Source organism: Felis catus, chromosome F1, assembly GCF_018350175.1.
Source record: "Felis catus isolate Fca126 chromosome F1, F.catus_Fca126_mat1.0, whole genome shotgun sequence".
In the NCBI taxonomy this organism is placed as follows: Eukaryota; Metazoa; Chordata; class Mammalia; order Carnivora; family Felidae; genus Felis; species Felis catus.
Window position 1 is genome coordinate 17,263,124 of NC_058384.1, and position 20,863 is coordinate 17,283,986.

The following is a 20,863-nucleotide window of genomic DNA, read 5'->3' on the forward strand; positions in this document are numbered from 1 at the left end:
CCCATATCTTCTGTACCTAGCGTTCTTTCCCCTACAATTTGTAGGACAGGTTACGGATTGTGCCAGATGCCTTTTTTCATTTATACACAGCCATCTAAAGTAAATTGCAGTAAAGGAGAGTTCAGACTATTCTTTAGGACATGAATTCTGGATTGGTGCTTATCCTAGAGGTAAGAAACTTATTGTAAAAAGGATTCTCTACTGCTTGCCTCTTGCGATCCAACACAACTGATTCCAAGTTGCCTAAGTGGGACTTCTCCTGTCATAGTCACAGAAATGGCCATTCCAAATTTCAGGTCATCAATAACTCCTAGAGTGCTTGGGACGAGTCAGTGTATTCCTTTTTGGTTCATTCTCCCAGAAAATAAAGCGAATAATGATCCAAGCAGAGAATGTTGGGATTTTAAGGTAAAAAGGGAGTATAGAAGGATTTTTGATCTTGACAGCTTAACTTGGCAAGTTTTTTATCTTGAGACCTGAGCCTGGTGGTAAGCACTGCCTTCGCTTGTGATGAGAAAGCAGCAATGGTGTTGTTTGTGGTGGAAGGTACTCTTGGGGGCCGAGGCTCAATGGAAGAAGCCAAGACCACCACCATTCATTCTATGCCTTAGCGGCAGCTGTGTACTGGAATATCAGTAATTCTCATAAAATGAAATGGTATTGAGCTATTAAAAAACACTGTAGAACAGCCATATGCCTTGATTCAATGAGTCTGGGATGGAAGCAAAATGTTCGTGGTCTTACTTTCTTTGGGATTCTGACTTCGAACTTGGGGGAAGAGCAGACAATTAAAAAGGAATAAACTGTGGCTTGAAGAATAAGAGTTGCTTATCCGCAAAGATTCCATGCCGTTGACTTTTTAGATCTTGCCTCAGTTGTGCACATATGTGGTGAGAGCAGTTGGAATTAGTTCCACGAAGTGTCTTGCTCCAAGGAGCGAGTAATTTCAGGTACCAAAGGTTGGCTGGCTGCAGTGCAGGCAGAGGCAGAGGCTGACGTTGATGGATCTCCGCAGGTCTGACTGAAGTCCAGGGAACAGCAATCTGGATTGTTTCAAGTCCCTGCTCTGGTGGTTCTTTAATCCTGCTGACTCATGGGGAGTTTTGGCCAGCTCACTGGACAGATCCTGTGCTAACCTCCTTCACTGGGGGCAGACGTGGACAAATAGTTTAACGTGCTTCTCTACCCCACCTCTAACACCTTAAAAACTCATTTGACAGGGCTCAGCTTTCCTATCAAAAGATTATTTCTTTATGTATGTGGCTCTTAAAATTTTTATTTTTCAATTCCGCTCTAGTCAGCAGCCTGGAGAGGATTAAAGAGTGCTAGAAGTTGGTAGGAGACCAGGGTTCTCATTCTTTCTCCGCCATTAATTAGCGGTCTGGCTCTGGAAAAATCTTTCTGTCTCTCTGGACTGCTGCTTTTTAAATTTGTAACATGAGAAGCCCAGTGTAGCTTCTTTCTACGGCCTGTTTTGAGTGCTCATATTGCATTTTTTGTTCTATTATCTTTACACGGCCAGAGAACAGAGGCAGAAAGGTTGAGATTTTGTCCCATGGCATGCTATGAGCAAAGATCAAGGCTCAGAGTCAAATATAGTGGCCTTGTTGACACTATTCAATTGTATCCAAGCTCTAGTGGTCTAGGGGGGCTCAGAATGAAGCCCACACAGTGGGCAGCTATTTGCCATGGCCTTGCCAAAGAGAAAAGAATGACACGTGCAGAGGTATGTTTTGTGGCTCTTCACGAGCTCACCTTCCTTGTTCTCTCTCCTGTCCTCACTCCTGCTGGCAAGGGAAGCAGTGACGCTGTGGTGTGTGCATCTGGCCAGAAATGGCAAACAGTGGGTAAACAGCCCCCTCTCCCACAGCCTTTTCACAAAGAGCAAGCAAAGTAGCACTTTAGATAATGACCTAGATACTTCTCTGGAAGAGACCTGTAGTGTTTGGTTTGAAAGGCAGGCATTGAGAGCAGCACCTCCTGCAATGAGTGGTGGCTCCAGGGTTGCTATAGAAACAGGTGGAGGTTATGCAACTGTCCTTCCTCACACGCTTGGGGAACCTGTGAAGTAATTCATCCTGGCCTCCGGAAGTCTTCTTCAAACAGCACAGAGGTAACGTATTGGAGGTAACATGTGTTCATGGTTTGGAGTCAACGGAGCTGCGGTTATGCCAGGAGCTGCTGTGTCTTCCATGAGTGGCCAGGTGGGTTTATCTACCGTTCAGTCTGGATCCAGGGTCAGGTTAAGATTTTGTTTGCAAATTGACCCATTTCTGTAGACAAGCAGGGTCAAGAACATGACAGGTATGTAGAGCCCAGCAAAGATCTACTCTGTTGAGAAGCATGTGGGCCACAGAATAGCCATCCATGGCAATGGCTCAAGGCAACCCTTAGCATCCTCTGATGGGGCTTCGTGGAGCCTCATCCTGTGGATGGAACCTAGGGCCATGTTTCACCCTCCCCTTCCCAGCGACTACCTACCGACGTGGGATTTAAACAAAGGCTTAACTTAGTGATGAGGCTTAACTTCTGCTTGAATCTTCCTTTGGAACAATTGGTATAACAGCTATTTGTGTTTTTAGAAAGATAGTTCAGTAAACAAAATTGGGAGGCTAAATGAGATAATTAAATATGGAAAAAAATGAAGGAATGTGAACAATTCCTTTCCTTAGCAGTGTGTTATTGCCTTGCTTTTTTTTGTTTTTGTTTTTTTTTTGTTTTTTGTTTTTTCATTACTGCCATTGATCTTTTGAGAGAATTTAAGTTGAAGTCACAACTCAGGGAACCTTGTCCGACTAGTCTGTTTATCTGGGTGGGTGTCCCTGGCGATGCTGAAGAACAAAAAGCTACTGAAGTTGACCTTCCAGGGGACAGTCCATCAGAAGGCTTAAAAACATTTGTTACGATTTTCATTTTTAAATCTTCCCAGTGGTCAATCGGAACCACTGTTATGGATTTGATCGTAAATGGAAAGGATCGAGATCAGTCACTTCACCTGCTACAAAAACAAAATGTGTCAGCAAGAGTCACTGATTTAGTTAGAAGAGGATGAGCAATAAAAGTGAGATGATGAAAATAATCTGCTTTCAGCTGAAAAGAACTATCTCCCATGAGATATTAATATTTTTCCCACTGCTGGATTTAGATGTTCATTTCAGGACAGCACCTTTGTATCAGCTTCCACGAGGTAAGACTACAGATGGGGCTGGTTCCAATTCGCTCAATGTCATCTGGCACAAAGCAAGTCACAGCCTTTTAATATTCTGTACTAATTGGTAGAATGTGAGTTGTTGCTTGATGCTGTTAGGACTTTATTCCTGTTTACATTTCATTCCTTGCCTGTAAAGACTTTTTTTTTCCACGTGGACACTAGATCATTTCATAAATGAATAACCGCTGGCAATACGTAAGTTCTGACATAACCAGAGTGCCTAGTGAGTCTGTGCAGTAGCATTGGGAAGGACGTGTCCCTGGAATATGGCAACAGGTGAGGGGATATTTTGGGGCAGGTGGAGCTCGTGGAAACCCCCTGAGTTAGAGAGTGGCCGGTCCCACGGTGTGGCCCTCTGCTCTCTTCTGCCTCAAGGACAGTGCAATGCTGCCACCATTATTACCATCGTCGTTCCAGTCGCAGGGGTAAGATCCAACTTTCAGCCAAACTTGACTTTCTTGGTGCCTGCCCTTTCCCCCCTTAAATCTGCCTCGTCAACTGTGACTGACTCAAGAAACCAGCTTTCTTGTAAAGCAAATGAGCACAGCCCAACGGGGAATTATTTTGCATGAAATACACCGTCCCTCCCATCTCTCTTCCCGCTTCCGGTGAGTTTGCCCAACGCCCCATGCAGCTCCACTTCCTACCTCCCTTCCTACCTGCCGAGCAGTCAGGGCCCTGGTAGCCCTCTTCACAGAAGCAGAGCCCCTCCTGGCAGTGTCCTCGCCCACTGCAGGCGTTCAGACACCGCTGCTGGCTGCAGTCCTCACCCATGTAGCCCTCCTGGCAGAAACAGGTGCCATTGGTGCATATCCCCTTCCCCGAACAGTCCCCGGGGCACCTCAGCTCGCTGCAGTCCTTGCCCGTGTAAGGCTCTTCGCAGACACACTCCCCGTCCACGCAGAGCCCCCGGGAGCTGCAGTCCGTTGGGCACCGGAGCTCTGAGCAGTCGCCCCCGCTGTACTCGCTGTCACAGATGCACTGGCCGTCCACACACACGCCCCGGCTGGAGCAGTCCAGGGGGCAGTACGGTTCAGAGCAGTTCTTGCCGAACCAGCCTTCATTGCAGATGCAGCCGCAGGACTGGAGGCTGAAGTTGCCATGGCCGCTGCAGTGAGGGATATAGTCCAGTTGTCCTGCAACGGCCAAGGAGAAGGTCAAAGGGCAGCAGCGGCACCTCGGGTAAGTGGTGCATGTTGGGGGGGTGGCAGGCAGAGACCTCCTCTCGCTCTCTGGTCAGATTAGTGTTGCTGACAGTGAAACTTCACCCAGTTTGGTACATAACCAGTTGCATAAATATTTTCCCCCAGTCTGGGTTGCCCATGCCTCGCACCATGCCGGGGGCAAGGATGAATGAGATCTGGCCCCTCATCCCCCAGGAGCTCACCTTCAGTGTGTCTTAGCTTGGGTTTCCTAGAAGTAGTCCTCGGATGAGGACTCAGGTCAAGGTGACTTACGAGAAAGTGCTCCCAGGAGAAACTGGTCAGGGAGAGAGGAAGATGAGGGAGGGAGGAGCCAAGCCACAGCCCAAGCCTGTGTGAACAGGCAGAGTCGTAGGGAGGATAACCTGGGTTTAATCCTTCAGGATGCTCCGGCCACAGGTCGGATGCAGGTCAACCTCATCATGGCTTAAGGGCTGTCCTGGGGTGGTGTAAACGCTCACGCTCTTCCCTCCTGTTCTCGGGCAGGCCAAGGAGGTTCCCTCAGACCAAGGATAGTCCGTGACAAAGACGCCCAGGGGCTGGCTGTGGGGACTGATGGAGACCCAAGGGATATAGGCTGAGTGCTGAGTCTGAGACACAGGGTCATATGTGCTACAGACCCATCTTGCTCCCTCTTCTCCCCCCCCCCCCCCATCTAACTACCTCTGCTCATTTATCACAACTCAGCACCAGGGTAACTTCTAAGGCTTCCCATAACTCCAGTCTCATTTAGTTACCGCTCGCTGTGATCTTTTTGGATTTTATGCATGTCTCTGGCCTAGCCTTTACCACACTCTAACTACAGTGGTTGATTTATCTGTCTAGCATGAATCAAATAAACTAATTAAGCAAACACAAGCCCAGTACCTGCTTGGCATGCTTCTCTGCACTTGGCTCTGGGGACAAGTAAGTTATATCCTTTTTTAATTCTGCCACTTTACGTAGCCCCATGGTCTGAAGGGACACCACACTGACATTGTTTCACACAATTCTTGCTTGTAGATTTTTCCACGTCTGCCGGGGAGCCTGAGGGGAGGCTGGTAGAATGCCCACTCAGACGCTGCCCAGAGTTCATGTCCATGAACACCTATGACTTCCCCATATTCCTCAGCTCCGCTGAAAAGGCAAAGTAGCCTGAAAGTTCTCACTGAAGAACAGGAAGAATGGGAGGCTGAACAACTAACTGGACTTTCTCTTCTCATCTTCACAATTGTTTATTTACAGTTTCAGTTTTGGGGAGGCGAAAGAGGTATGGAAACCTGTGGAATATTTCACTACTCGAAAGCCTCCCCTAATCTTGGTATGTGTCTGCTACCCTCTGGACACGTGGGCCATCCAGCCCCGTTAAAGGTCATCCCTGCTGCCTCCTGCTTCTTCTCTGTGAAGGCCTTGACATATCAGACCCTGTAGAGGTGAAAACTAGAACCCAAGTCAGTAAAGACGAATCCCTCTTCTCAGCAAAGAATGAATGGCCTGGGTCTACGATACCTGCTGGATGAGAGGACTGAGCACGAAGGAGACTGACACAATTTCTATATATTCAGGGTCAGCTGATAACTGTTGCTTCCGTGGTGCTCACCGGCAGGCAGGCTTTCACCTGGAGAGCCCAAATCTTATACTAAATAACCCCTGCCATTCTAGCGTAATCAGCATTGTTAGGTGGGGAAGGAAGGCATGGGTTAGTTCCATAACTTGCTTAAACACCAGCTAGTAAGTAGCAGAGCCAGGGTTTGAACTCAGGGAGTCTGGCCCTGAAGATGTAATGACTTCTCCCAGAGAGGTCAAGTCAGAAATTCGTAAGTGTCTCTAGTCGGGAGTGGGTGAGGCGAGACGTAAATAAATCTCTTGGACACTCAGCCTTTGGGGGCGTGGAGTGAGCTCTGTGATTGTGTGTGAGCAGGTGTGTGTGTGTGTGTGTGTGTGTGTGTGCAAGTGCACCTGCGTGTGTGTCTGCCGGGGGGGGGGGGGCAAAACCTCCATCTTGCCGGAGAAGACGGGGACAGGTCCTCCGAGACCTTAATGACTATCATTGACTCAGATGGGAGAGAGGCTGCGACAGAGAGAACAGAGGACCTGCATTCTCTAGTCCCGAGGTTAACATGGATAGGTATCAGTTCAACAGCCTGAGAAAACCAAAGATGAATGAAGACAGACATCAGATTCCCCGCTCGCCACAAAAGTTGCTGCGCTGAACCGATGTACCATTACCTGACACGTCCCTCCAAAATCAGGTTAATGTATTTCAAACCGGCTGAGCAGTGGAGAGAGTCCCTGCCCCGAATCCCCCGGGGAGGGACCGCATTTAGATCACCGGGACATATGAACAGAGAGCTGCAGACGAGGGCAGTTTTCCCTCCGTGGGTGCGCCGTCCCCCCTGCGCCTCTGCTCCCCTCCGGACACCCGTGCGCCCCCAGATCCTACCTGTGGCCGCGCTTTCCGGGCAGCAGTTGCTGTTGCACTGGTCCCGCAGCACCGACACCTCCCTTTCCAGCATCTCGATCCGGCTCAGCAGCTCCTGTAGCACCCGGGCGGAGCCGGCGCACGGGCAGGCCTTTTTGGGGAGGTTGATCCTGTGGGTGAAGGTGACCTGGCTCTCGTGGTCTGAGGTCTGGCCCGTGTACTCTGTCAATGCCTCGTCTTCGGCACTCACCTCCTGCTCGGCCGAGGCCTCCAGCCCCGAGGAGCAGAGGCTGTCCAGGGGCACGTTGATGTTGTACACGTGGTTGAAGACCACCGGCCGCTCTTTGCCGGAGGCGTTGTAACTGGCAACACCTCCTTCCTCCTCCACCGCCTGTCTCTGGACCCTCTCGGTGGTGACCTCCAGCTGACACTCGGAAGGCTTGAGCAGGGAGCCCAGAAGGATCAGGTTGACCCCGATGAGCATGTTCTTCAGGACCACCGTTTCCCCGTCTACCCCCATCCTCTCGGCCAGAGCTCTGGGTTCGAGACCAGCCTGCAGCTCCCAGCACCGAGCTGCGGGAATCTGCAAGAGAAACCACGGAACAAGATGACCCCTGAGAGCTGTGCCAAGCGCCATGGCTGGGCGCAATCCTACAAAGCTAAAGAATAGGCAGTTAAGATTTTCCATGGGGAGGCTGGGAAGGGACAATGGCTACCAGGGTCAAAAAAAGCCCAGAGCTTTGTCGCCGAGGGGGAGGGATCTTCTGCTGAAGGACATCTTGATTTCCCAAAAGACTTATCTAGAATGTATGGGGCTGGCCCCTGTGGTGGGCAAGTGGTCCCAGCAAAGAGGACCTGTGAGGACAGCCGGACAGACTGTTCCTCCAAGGAGAGCTCAGAGCCTCTTTCACGCCTGAGAAGTAGGACAAAGGGCACCGTGGAGCCTCAGGCGCATCCTCATATTTTCCCACGGGTTTATTAGCAAGGGTCCCCGCCAGCCACTTCAAAATAACTTATTAACTCCTCTAAGCTCATGTATTCAATACAAGTTGACTTTCGAATAACCAACCAGGCAGATAATATAGTTCCAGGTAATTGTGGTTGTTAATAATCCTAGGGTACATTTGTGATTATCGGGGACTGTGTGAGCCGAACTTTCTTTTAATCTTCTCATTAGTTTAGTCCCGGTGCTTTGTGACCACAGGGTGCCTTTCTTCCGAGGCCCTGTTTAAATTGCTAAAATAATGCATTAGCTCCTCTGCTGATTACCTAGTCACCAAGAACCACAGAGAACAATAAATTTACTATAATGCAAATCAGTTTTACGGAAATTATATTTCTTTTTTATTTCCTATGTAAAAGAGGAAAGAGGCTTACAAAGTTTGGTTCTAAAGGTAGTGTTAGAGCTTCTAAGAAGATTAAAGACGGAGGGACGGGGTAAGGGTGGCTCTGACTCTGAGAAGAAGGCACAAAGGATGGCTGATGCCATCTGAATGTGCGCGGTGTCCAGACTGCGCTGTGCATCCTGCACGGGATCTTCCTGGCCCGTAGGCAGCCCCACGAAGGGGCCCGGTGACTGTCCCCATCTCATAATGGAGGCAGCTCTGCCTGGAGAGGTCAGATTTGAATACGGGCCTGACTGACTCCAAAAGCTGTGATCTTGACTGCTGTGCTCCATCTCATTCCTTGAGAAGCATGTTCAATTCTCTGTCGTCTCTGCTGGAAATTGTGTTCACACTAGGATCTTCCCAGGAATATTGAAATCAGAGAGTTTTGCTAGGGTCAGGTCCAAGGTTCCTTCCTCCGTGAAGCCTTCTCTCGCCTGTTCCCTCCTATCCCTTGCTCTGTTCCCCCAGTGAGGCGAAGTGAACCCCCGCTCTCCTCGCGGAGCCCCTCTGACAGCTTTTCTCACACTAGACCTGGGTTTCCTTTGCCTGTTTCTCCCCACCTGGACTGCTAAATCCATTCCGGTCAGACCACGTCTTCTCTGCAGCGTTTGACGTGCGCCTAGGGCAGCAAAAGTGCTCAGTACGTGGCTGTTGAATGAATGAGTGGACGCATGGAAGGGTGAATAAACAGATGAATTAATAAGTAAATGACCAGTGAGCAAAGGGTTGAATCATTCTCCAAGTTATTTTATCTCCTTCTATTATCTTCAAGTTATTCACTATTCTCATCCATCCATTATTCTCAACTGAACAATGTCTGAGGGTTGATTTTGGTAGGAGTAATCTGTATTAGTGACTAGTATAAAAACTATGTCTCAGGGCGCCTGGGTGGCTCAGTTGGTTAAGCATCTGACTTCGGCTCAGGCCATGATCTCATGGTTCGTGGATTTGAGCCCCGTGTTGGGCTCTGTGCTGACAGCTCAGAGCCTGGAGCCTGCTTCAGATTCTGTGTCTTTCTCTCTCTCTGCCCCTCCCCTGCTCTCTCTCTCCCTCTCTCTCAAAAATCAATAAACATTGAAAAAAAATTTAAAACCATGTCTCATTACTCAGCCACCTTGACGCTATATATTCGACTATAACCTGTCCCTGTTTCCAGTATGAAGAGGAAGCAGAACAGAGCTGTTAAGACTACAGGCACTGGAGCCAGACTGTCTGGGTTCACACCCAGCTCCTTTGGTTTCTAGCTGTACGTAGATCATTTAGCCTCTGTGCCTCTGTTTCTCCATCTATAAAACAGGGATTGGGGCACCTGGGTGGCTCAGTTAGTTAAGTGTCTGGCTCTTGGTTTTGGCTCAGGTCATGATCTCACGGTTCGTGAGTCTGAGCCCTGTCGGGCTCCACACTGATGGTGCAGAACCTGCTTGGGATTCTCTCTCTCTCCCTCTCTGCCCCTCCCGGGTGCTCTCTCTCTCTCTCTCTCTCTCTCAAAACACATAAATACACTTAAATTAAAAAAAATGAGGATTATGGCAGTACCTCTCTTATGGAATTACAGTAATGGTTGAGTTATTATCTGTATAATGCTTACCTAGTACCTGGCATTCATTAAAATAATTGCTAATTATTCATTGAAATAAGTGTGGTTTGCAGACAAGTAGAATAATTGTTCTGACTCTTCCCCAATCCAAGGACTGCCCTGAAATCACTGGAACATGTGAGAAGTCTCCTCCACTCATGGACAGCAGGAAAGCCCCAACTTAGCACCCCCTTGTTCATAGAAGGGGGGAGGTCCTTGGAGGCATGTGTGAGGCGGTGCTCCGCCGGTCACATCCAAATGAGCTACATCACCCTTGGGGATGGATGGAGTGACACGTCTGAACCAAATTGCTCTCACTGCTGTCAGCTCTTTCCAAGCTCTCAATCCGAGGTGCTGCTTGCTTTCCATTTCCAGGTGCTCCAGCCGGTGCCTCCCTAGAGTGACACTTGTGCCCTCTTGTCATCCAAAGCTTCCCAGAAACGCCTCTGCTACCAGTCATTGACGCTCACTCGTACACTGAAGGCTGTCTCTCTTACTGAACTAGAGTTGGTCCGTCTGATCCATGTTGATGTTGCTGAATAGCTTCCCCCCCCCCCCGCCCCCGGAAACTGTAGAATTGCCACCTAACACCCATTGCATTCAATACAGCTTTTTTGCACACGGTAGACACTCAATAAATAAGTGAAAGAAGAGATGATGTTATAAATGGAAAGGAAGGCAAGTGACAGGAAAATGAAGATGGAAAAATGTCAGGTCCTACACTTAGATCCAAAACAACTACAAAAATATTTATGGAGAGAAAGTTTGGCTTTATGTGTGAAAAACACTTAAGATCTTAGTCAATAACCAAACTTGCTGTGAGTCAGTCGACACTGTGCTATTTGCAAGTTCCAAAATCTTTTAAATTTAGGCTTAATGAGTTAAAATACAGAAAATAAAGGACAAACAAGGGGCCGTTTGGCTCCGTACTGCACTGATCACTGATCCCTTCGGGGTGGCCAGGATGTTGAAGGGACTCAGTCTTGTCACAGGGAGGAATTTGGCATGTGGGTCCAGAGCAGTGAAGACCTGGGAGGTATACTGGTTCCTTTTTCCTTCATTTGACAGATATTTATTGAGTCCCTGCCAAATGCTGCTTCCTCTATTCACAGAATTTGCATCCAAGTGCGTTTGCGCGAGTGTGTGCGCGCGTGTGCGTTGGGGGAGGACAGCTATACGGTGAAAATAATTGTGTGCAGGTATCTCTTGCTTTTTGAAAGTTTCCACTCTGGCAGTCTGCCCTGGGGAAGAGTTCTGAAAAGGATTTTCGCCTTTAGGAAATAAGGCAACAAGCTAAAACAGTGTTCAGCGTTGATTGTGCAGTGAGCCGTCACAGAGGCAGAGCGCACCTCAAGCAGGGAGAGCGCCACTGCCCAGCTCCTTCCCGGAGTGACGCTGGGCATCCAGGCATCAATCCGCTGGAGCTTTGGACTGTGTCTGTGGGCATCTGTGCTTTATCTCAATGCATTTCGTGCATCCGTTAGTGAGATGTGTCATAAGGTATTAGAAAAGCTTAAGAGAGGTTACTTTTGGGGTCTGGGAATGCTCGCCAATTTTTCCATATAAATTAACGGTAACTGCTTTTTCACTTTATGCCATTTCAGCTTCCGGGAGCTTTCCTAGGAAGGCTCTATTTTCAGATAGCAGGGGAACCTGTGTATCACATACAATGTATCATAGAATGCATATTATATGGTATTTAATGAATGATAACGTAAGATGCATTTGAGGTGTGTTTGTATCAGCAAGTGGTAAGACTCCACTGCTGTGGGAAAAAAGAAAAGGTGAGGGGGGAGGGAGCTAACAGGGCAGGAGAAATCATGCTGATATTACAGGGCATGGTCAGGGAAGGCTTCTCTGAGATGGTGACAGCTGAGCAGAGACCTCAAAGAAGTGGAGTGGTGAGCCACGTGAATGGCTGAGGAACAGCATTCCAGACACAGGGAACAGCGAGTGTGAGGGCTCTGAGGCTGGAGCTGGACCAGTGAGTCTGAGTGACAGTGAGATTGTGGCCAAGTGAAGAAGGAAGGAGCAGAGGTGAGGAGGTGAGGTCCGAGAAGTAGTGGGGGCCAGATATGACCTTGTAAACCACTATTAGGGCTCTGGCTTTTTACTGGGGCTACAGGGTCACTCTTCTAAAATTCATCCCCAACCAAACACTTCTTGTGACCTGGTCCCTATCCTTGAGAACCTCTCAGCCTTGTGGAGAAGATGGAAACACAAAACAGTGTAACATCATCATTACCACGACGAGCAAATACACAGAACGCCCAGAGGAGGCTGCAGGTAATACAAGCCAGTCAGGGGTAGCAGGGACAGCTACTCAGAAGGGGTAGCATAATTGTCAGCTCCCTTTGCCAAGTATTTCTGGCCTGGCTTTCCAGACACGTGGTAGGACTACATTTCCTGGCCTCCTTTTGGCTTGGTGTGGCCAGGCCACTGGAACTGACCCCTGAGCTCTGAGGAAGTGAAATGTGTCACTTCCGGGTTAGTGCATTCATTGCTGGTGGCTGACGAGAGACCCTCCAGAGCTCTCCCCCTCGCCTAGTGGCTGTCAGAGTTCGAGACGGTGGCTGTTTTCTCAGTCTGGGTCCCCTCAGTGACTACAACACACACAGTGCCCCTGCTGACCCGGAGTGGATGGGCAGTAGGTGAGACAGAAATAAGTTTGTGGCTTTGAGGCACAGATTTTGGTACTGGTTTTTCCAGCAGCGTAATAGCCCATCAGGAGACGATACTAAACTGGATTTTAATGGATTACTCTTCCGGTGGAGAAAGCAGAAGCTTGTCATACACAAAAAGACATTGCGTTTGCTAAAACTCTGATATGTACAAGAACGTGAATGTTCTTGCTCAGTGAATGTAAGTATTTGAAAGGCTGTTGAATGCTGAAAGTTTGGACTTTTTTTTTAATGTTTATTTATTTTTGAGAGAGAGAGAGCAAGCAGGGGAGAGGCAGAGAGGGAAGGAGACACAGAATCCGAAGCAGGCTCCAGGCTCTGAGCTGTCAGCACAGACATGCGGGGCTCAAACCCATGAACCGTGAGATCATGACCTGAGCTGAAGTCGGATGCTTAACCGACTGAACCACCCAGGCGTCCCAGGTTTGGACTTTTGTATGGCAAAATGTCCGAGGGAAGTAGTTTTCGTCAACTGGGGTAATCTACAAGGAAACAGATCTGGGCTCCATATAAAGAATAATTTTTCTAACCGTCAGAACTACTGAGCTGTCATTATGAGTAGTGAGTTCCCCGTCACTGGAGGTATTTAGGCACAAGCCAAAAGACTACTTAATGAGAATGCTGAAGATGGACTTTCAAGCATCACATGAGAGAGTGAACTAAAATGAACATTACGATCTTCTCTTTGCCGCTACTTTATGAATTCATGGTCTCATGTGGCTTTGAGGCACCTACTTACTATAAAACTATATTCGTTTCCTAGGGATGCGGTCACAGATCACCACAACTGACTAACTTAAAACTATAGAACTTTATTGTGTTGCAGTTCTGGAGACTGGAGGATGTCCAAAATCAAGGTATCATCATGACTGGTTCCTTCTGAGGGCTCTGAGGGAACATCTCTCCCATGCCTCTGTCCTCACTTCCGGTGATGGCTGGTAGTCCTTGGCATTCTCGGGTTTGATTAGATGGGTCACTCCAATCTCTGCCTCCATTGTCACATTGTCTTCTCCTCTGTGTCTCACGTGATCATCATCAGTCATACTGTTTTAGGGGCCCATTGCTCCAGTATAACCCCATCTTAACTACATCTGCATGACTCTATTTCCAAATAAGGTCACACTCTGAGGTACTGGGGGTTAGAACTTTACCATATATTCTTTGTAGGACGCCATTCAATCTATAAGAAAACCAACAGCTAATTGGGCATGTCCCAGGCGCCAAGCTAAGCATTTTTCTTATATTGTTGTATCCATTCCGGACAATAATCCTATAAACAAGGGAGGGGTGAGGTTTAGGAGGCAAGATATTTAGCAACAGGCATGGCTCGGGCAACAGCCAACCAGAAAGAGGCATCCATCCATCAGACCTCTGTAAACAACCAGCAGGGCCCTGCGGTGATTTTGCTAACATGCCCGGTCCTCTTTCTTTCCATTATCTGAGACGAGGAAATGAGCTTCAGGAAAGGCCAAGGAATTTGGCCAAGATTGCACGGCTAATGAGCAGAGGAGCCAAGACTGAACCAGATCTTGCTGACCATCGTCTGTATTCCTAACTACTGTCTTCAGCCAGCTTTAATTAGTGGCCACACACCATTCTCATGAAGAGACTCAGAGTTCTTAAAAATCAACACTTTCCTCTCCTGGGATCATCTTTAGGACGTCCTGACAGCGATGACTTTTAGCTTCATGTTTTCTCCTCCACTACCCCAGAAATTGCTTTAGTCTCTCCCACTGGAGGGAAGTCTTGTCTGATGGCTCTTTACTCACAAGTGCCCAGCCTCGACCGTGTCCCAAAGAATCACGAACAATTCTGAACCAGTAAACCTTGATCTTAGAGGAGCTGGGGGACATTTAAAAACGTGTGCTTTCTGAGTGGTTACAGAGATCGGGGCCTGCACAGGCTCCCGCCGGCGTGCTGCCCACACGGCTCGGCCCCAAGTACACCGCAGGCCACAGCACAGGCCTGTCTGCTTCTCTCTCGTATCTGCACTTCTGTGTGGCTGCTGTGGCTGCTCTGGGGCAGGCAGAGACAGAGGGTGGACTGAATGGCAGGAGGGGCTCCATTTTTCTCCCTTCATCTGACGTTGCTGAGGGAGAAGGGGAGCGAAGCAGACGTTCGTTTAATGCTGACTGAATAAATGTGCCCTCAGTTCTGCTAAGCTCGTGTCACTTAATTACTTCCAAGCGGCTTTTCTTTCTTGCGTCCCTGAAGCCTCCCCTTCTGGCCTCCTTCTCTACCTCCGCCTCCTACCCCAACAAAGAATATCGACTGTTTTGCACGCGGTCTCTCTCCGTGGCGCTTTTCGGTGACGCTGGTGGGCAAGGCCTAATCCCAGGGCGTATCCGGGAGCGCCACATTTGGTAGGCTTGTCTCCTTCAGAGGGGCCCCACCTGCTCTGAGACCCACGACCTGGCTTCGGTGGTTTCACCTGTAAGCTAGACGCAGAATCTGTGACCAAAGGCGACCCGGGCCGGAGGGGATCAGAGGAGCCTCCCTGCGCCCTCGTGGTCTTCCCCCCCTCTCCGATGACTCCTCCGACTACAGTTAATAAGACTCCAGGACGAGGGTCAGCATGGGCCAGTGAAAGCGGGAACGCTGGGGGGTAGGGGAGGCAGGAGGGAAAAGCAGAGGAGACGGAGAAGGAAAAACGGACGCACGCCAGGCCGGCGAGAGGACCAGACGAGACTCCTACAGGCAGAGTGAGCATAGGTAACCCTGAGGAACAGTGAGCACACCCAGGCCTCGGTGACACGCCAGCAGTTGTGAGCAAGACAGATAGCTAATGACCCTCCAAACGAGAGTGCAATAGAGTTGCGGTAATTCGGCAGATTGGTACTCAGGAAATCCGTGCAGGGCCATCGATTCATTTCCTCTACCCCGCTTCCTTATCAATGTCATTATCGGGGCCGGCACCAGAGGTGTCTCTGGGTAATTTGTAAGAGGCGGAGAGCAGGCCGGTCCTCCAGGCGAGCTGGTGCCCTGTTTACCAGGTGCCCGCTGCTCTCCCGAGGCCCCCGCGGGCACGGCCGGGGTCACCCGGCTCGGCTGGAGCTCTTGCCCCAGATAAAGTCGTTCTCCGGTGGCTTTTCTTTCCCTTGGCCACCTCCACAGGCCCTCTCCTGGCTCTGTCTGTTCACCTTGAAGAGCTTTGCGCCGGTGATGGAAAAGCATGCCCAGAGAAGGGAGAGGAGACCTGGCTTCCAGAAGGTGGGGGTGGGGGTGGGGGACCAGGAGACGAGGCACTAGTCACTCAAAATGAAGCTATGCCTTTGGGGTTTTCTTTTTCTTGTTTTGCTCCCCTAGACTCAGACAGGAAACACAAGAGATGAAGACGGGCAGAAATTCCTCAGGAAACACAACAACAGGAGATGGGAGAGAAAAAGTGAGCGTGTAGGTTGTTGGGCTGGGAAGGAGAGGTGATCCCCAGGGGTGGGTGGCCACAGCCCTGTTTGGATCTTCTAGCTCCTGCCAGCCTCAGTCCCCGCTCTGTCCCTAGGGGCGATTTATAAACCAGAACTGTATCTGTGGAAAAATGACACTCTTTTTTGTGCCTTTTTTTTTTTTTTTTTTTTTAGTAAGAATTAGTTTAAAAATAGTTCCCTCCCTGCCGTTGGGATGCTCTGTCACTCGGAGAAAGAGGGTAATTATGAAAGAGGAGGGTGTAATGTGATTACAGCCGGCCCCATTGTGTCAGCGGTGGCGCGGTCCAGGCTGCCGGGAGGGCTCAGCCCGCCGTCTCCCTCAGCCCTGGGCTTTTATTGGGCCTGTCAGATTTCCGAAAAGAACCCGAGGGCAGAAACCTCCCCGCAGACAGGGCCCGTGGCTGGCCCAGAGCTGTCAGCAAGGACGCGGAGTGGCGCGGGAGGGCACACGGGGCCAGGCCCCGGCAACCCTCCCACCAGGCCCGGCCACTGCCCACGCCCGAACAGCGTCCACCTTGCTGGGCCCCGCGTGAGAATCCGCAGGGAGGGTCTGCGGTTCAGAATCCGATGGAGCCACATTCACTTTTCGGCGCAAATGGTCAGCCCGGTATGTGGTTCTGTGTCAGTGCGGATTAGAGAAACCACAGTGGCAGGGACGGACGGGCAATCTGGCTTCTGGTCCCCCCCCCCCCCGGCTCCGTCTGGCGCCACCTCTGAGAGCTCTCTCTGGCCAGACCTCTCAGAGAAATGTCTTTTTCATCTGAAATACGGGGGTCTCGAATATCAGTCATGGGAATGATACCCAGCGAGTCATAAAAATCTCATGATCGGAAGTGAGTGTGAGGTTGAATTTCCACTTTACAATGCAGTCAGTAAGGCTGGACAAGCTTTATGGCGAGGGCACTGATTTCCTTATGCGCAGGGAGGACCGACAGTCCGCCTTCCAGGCCTGCCCATGATTTTTGGTAAATGAAGATTCCATTTAGGTAAGAATGGATCCAATTTTCATAGACCCCAGATGATTCCGTAGGGTATCTGAATGTATTTTAAAATATCGTATATTTAGGGGCGCCTGGGTGGCTCAGTCGGTTAAGCGTCCGACTTCAGCTCAGGTCATGATCTCACGGTTGGTGGGTTTGAGCCCCGCATTGGGCTCTGTGCTGACAGCTCAGAGCCTGGAGCCTGTTTCAGATTCTGTGTCTCCCTCTCTCTCTGCCCCTCCCCCACTTGCACTCTGTCTCTCTCTGTCTCAAAAATAAATAAACATTAAAAGAAAATTTTTTAACAAAAATATCATATATTCATAATAATGTATGTAATATGTTAATAGACTATAATGTATTAATACGTGCAAAGTTAATTAGTACATTAATAATATAGCACCTGTAGAATATATGAAAATATATACCATAAAATATTAATGATATAATCTATTACATGTTGACAAATACTACGATTAACATATATTAATTATTATATAGTAATAATATTAATATAATGTAATAATATATAATATAGTATAGTATAATGCAATTTATATTTATATTTATTTTTTAGTATAGTCCCATTTGATCCTCACAAGGGTCCATGGGATTATTCCCATTTTACAGATGAAGCTAGAGTACGAAAGTGATTTGCCCAACTACATGAAGAAAGTTAGAGCCGAGCTAAATCCTCAGTCATATTTCCAGACTCTCAGTTCAGTCGTGGATGCCTTAGCCCCCCTTCATCACCCGCCTCTATCCTTTGGAAGTAGGTTGGACATAAATAATAAATTCCTCATTAGTTTCCACCCTTTTGGTCACAAATTCTTCCAAGAGTCTGACCTTTTGCTATCATTAATATCTATTTTTCGTCTGTGTTTCCTGAGCTGAGAGAACACCATGCCACCATTTGCTATTCAATTATTCTTCTTGAAGAGTCATCAGTATTACTTTTCATCTTCCTCTTCTTTACATTTAAAAAAATCCAAAGAAAATTCCCTTGTAAGAAGGACCGCCTGTCAAACTGCATCCCAAATCAATGGCTTCTATCTCCTGCCTGGGATACCCCATAGAACAGAGAGAGAAATTGGTTTGGAATATGTGTGTGTGTGTGTGTGTGTGTGTGTGTGTGTGTGTGTGTGTGTATTCTCTGCCCTCACGGGGCTCACAATCCAGTTAGAAGAGTAGACATATACACATGATACCAAAAGAAAAAGTGACGCAGTCCATTTTTATTATTACACTCAAGGTCCTCGTGCCAAGTTTAACAGGCGTCTTGAGCAGTGAATGGAGCTGGCTGTGGGAGCAGTGGCCAGAGAAGCCTTCCTGAAGCTGTGGACCCAGTTCAGATGGAGGCAAGAGGGTGGAAAGGTGCACAGGAGTTGCAGAGGGCAGGTAGGGAGAGGGGGAAGGGGGCAGAGGGCACAGCAGAAGCAGAGTTTATTAGAGCCTCAGGGCCAAAGGCAAGGTAGTTCTGCCTCTGAAGAGACCACGTTCAGTCTTTACAAAGACTTAAAATCAATTAAAGCTAGACTATGGAAACAACACATACATGCCCTGTGGGTACTTGTGAGATAAGTGATCTGGCCATGTCTTCTCATTGATTCTAGGGCTTGATGTCCAAGGACCAGTGGGTCCAGGAGGCCAACTCTGGGCCATGCCAATTTATAAATGTGTGCTCCGAACTTCTAATTAATTACAACTGTAAATGTAGGAATTATTTGCTTGATCCTAGGGCATTGAAACCTTTTAGAAAACAAACAAATCTTAGGAGTAGTCACCTGCAAAAATCATGTTCACTCACATCCAGAATACTAGATAATTCATCCGCTCTAAAAATGTCTAATGACAGATTCAAATATCAAATTCATGCTGTTTCCAATTATATGGCATAACTATGTCAGAGTTGGTCCTTCCAGCAGGAACCAAATAATTGCTTTCATATCGGATATTCATTAATTTCTTCAGATGGCCTGTATATTGGAGGTGGCAACTTATAAAAGTTCAGCTCTGGAGGTCTAGAGGAGTTATTTCCTTCATTGTGTAAACTATGCCTTTTAGAGCATGAAATAGCACCAGCCTGACCCAAAGACGACACACAGGTGAATCATATTTTCTAGAGCATGAAATAACATCCTTATCTGTTACTCGAAGTTCGAGGAAGCTCTCAGAGTACTGGTATACGTAACACAACTGGCTTAATTACCTTCAGTTACATGCTGATTGCATGCCAGCCGCTGGGCTGGGTTCCATCTGAGACGCCAGGGACGAGCTAGTGAACTCTCAGGTAACTCTCTGGGTAACTGGGAGGGAGGTCTTCACAAACTGAGAATAAACAGCAGACCACGATGAGTGCCATCTCAGAAGTCTGGGGAAATATTCTTCGGGGAGCCCAGCAGAAGGAAGCATTTCAACCGCAAGACTCTCTAGAGAAAGCTCAATGGGGAGGGTGGCCTTTGAGCTGGTTCTTGAAGAATGAGAAAGATTTTGAAGGGAGGAGGCAGAGGGAAAGGCAGTTGTGGTGAGTGAGGGGTAGAGAATAAGGAAGATCCTGCTTGAGGAGGGGCCCTGTCCCCAGGGTGGTGGCACCCGGGTGTTCGCGTGAGTTTACGGACGAGGGTGCCAAGTTGTCGCAGAGCCTTGACTGGCATCTTTAGAAACGTGCTCTGTCCTCTGCGGGCCTGTTGAACCATCAGTGTGTTTTAAGCGGGACACGATGTGATTAAGAAACCCTTTGACATCTGCTGCTGCAATTGGAGCCTAAGATGAATACTAATCCGAAAACCTCAGAAGATGGTTCGCTCGTCGTTTATCTTATTTTGCAGTTATTCAGTCAGTGAGGCTCCGGTTAGCTCTCCTCATTACTTTAGAGAGTGGTTTTTCAGGGTACATAATTTCTTACGTTCCTTTTCTCTCACTCTGTCTTGACAAAGTGCGTTTTGCTCTCCATTAAGTTATACAGCATCATCTTTGTTCATTGTTGTTAAGAGGAGGCTCCCGTCGAATTCCAATGTTGTTTTATTAACTGCTAAATTCAGGATATGTATTGCAAAATATTGGGCTTTTACATGTTTTCGATCTGAATAATAATAATTAAAAAAAAAAAAAAAAAAAAAAAAAAAGAATCGACCATTTGGCCCCAAGCGGCCGCCTTTCTGACAAATTAAGAATATGGTCGCCGCCGAGTAGGCTCCAAGCGGGGCCGGGGCCACTGAGGCTTGGGGAGTGAGCCAAGCATGTTTTGAGGGTTCCCGGAGTCCATGGGTGATCCGTACGGGGTGCAAAGAAGTACAAAAAAGCTCACTGGGGATGCACCGTGTCTCCGGTGGGTTGGGGTTTATGCCCGCAATAACGCGTGCCTGGTGTCCTGTCCCTTCGATGCGAGCTCTCCTTCCGCCCGGACGGGACAGGGGCCTCCTTGGGCACCGCCAGGGGGGCTCACTCCCTGGGTCCGCAACGCGGCTCTGCGGCACCTCCGTCTTCCTGTCCACACCCTCTCCCCCGCCATCTGTCTCCCCAGAGGCGCCCTCCCCCTGGATCTTCCCGTTCAGCCGAAGTGGGGGGGGCCCAGTAGTTCAGCGGCGGCTCCAGTCAGGAGGAGAGCGGGTCCGGCTTCCACCGGGGAGGTCGCTCAGGCCGGCTGTGTCCCCCAGCTCAAGGGCGTTGTTCCTCTCAAGGTGACCTTCTCTGCATGACTGAGTCTCTTTCTGGGTTCTAGTAACCTGTCTGCTAACTCCCCTCACCTCCTTTGGGCCTTAAGGATGGTAACAGCTCAGTTTCTACTGAGCCTAGAGGTCTGGATCCAGTGTCCTCACTGAGCACGGCCTTCCCCTGCTCATCCCTGCAGGTACCCGCAGAGACCGGGCTGCCCCGGGGACAGCAGTTTACCCCCAGTCTTTCCTCCTGTCCCCAGCTCTGCTTAAAATTTACCTGTCCTCTGGGCCTCGTTCCCTCAGTAGTCAAATGCCAAAGTAATACAAGAGACAGTATTGGCAA

General features: G+C 48.9%; 1 protein-coding gene across 1 annotated transcript in view; it reads right to left on the minus strand.

The window, feature by feature from the left end:
• TNR (tenascin R) overlaps nt 1-20,863 on the minus strand; it is a 409,307-nt gene that overhangs the window by 77,920 nt on the left and 310,524 nt on the right. Inside the window, exons 3-4 of the mRNA XM_011290913.4 lie at nt 6,836-7,397; nt 3,871-4,347 (exon numbers count right to left, since the gene is read on the minus strand). Of these exons, the coding sequence (XP_011289215.3) occupies nt 3,871-4,347; nt 6,836-7,334 (976 nt within the window). The 5' untranslated portion in view covers nt 7,335-7,397. The remainder of the gene's footprint in view (nt 1-3,870; nt 4,348-6,835; nt 7,398-20,863) is intronic.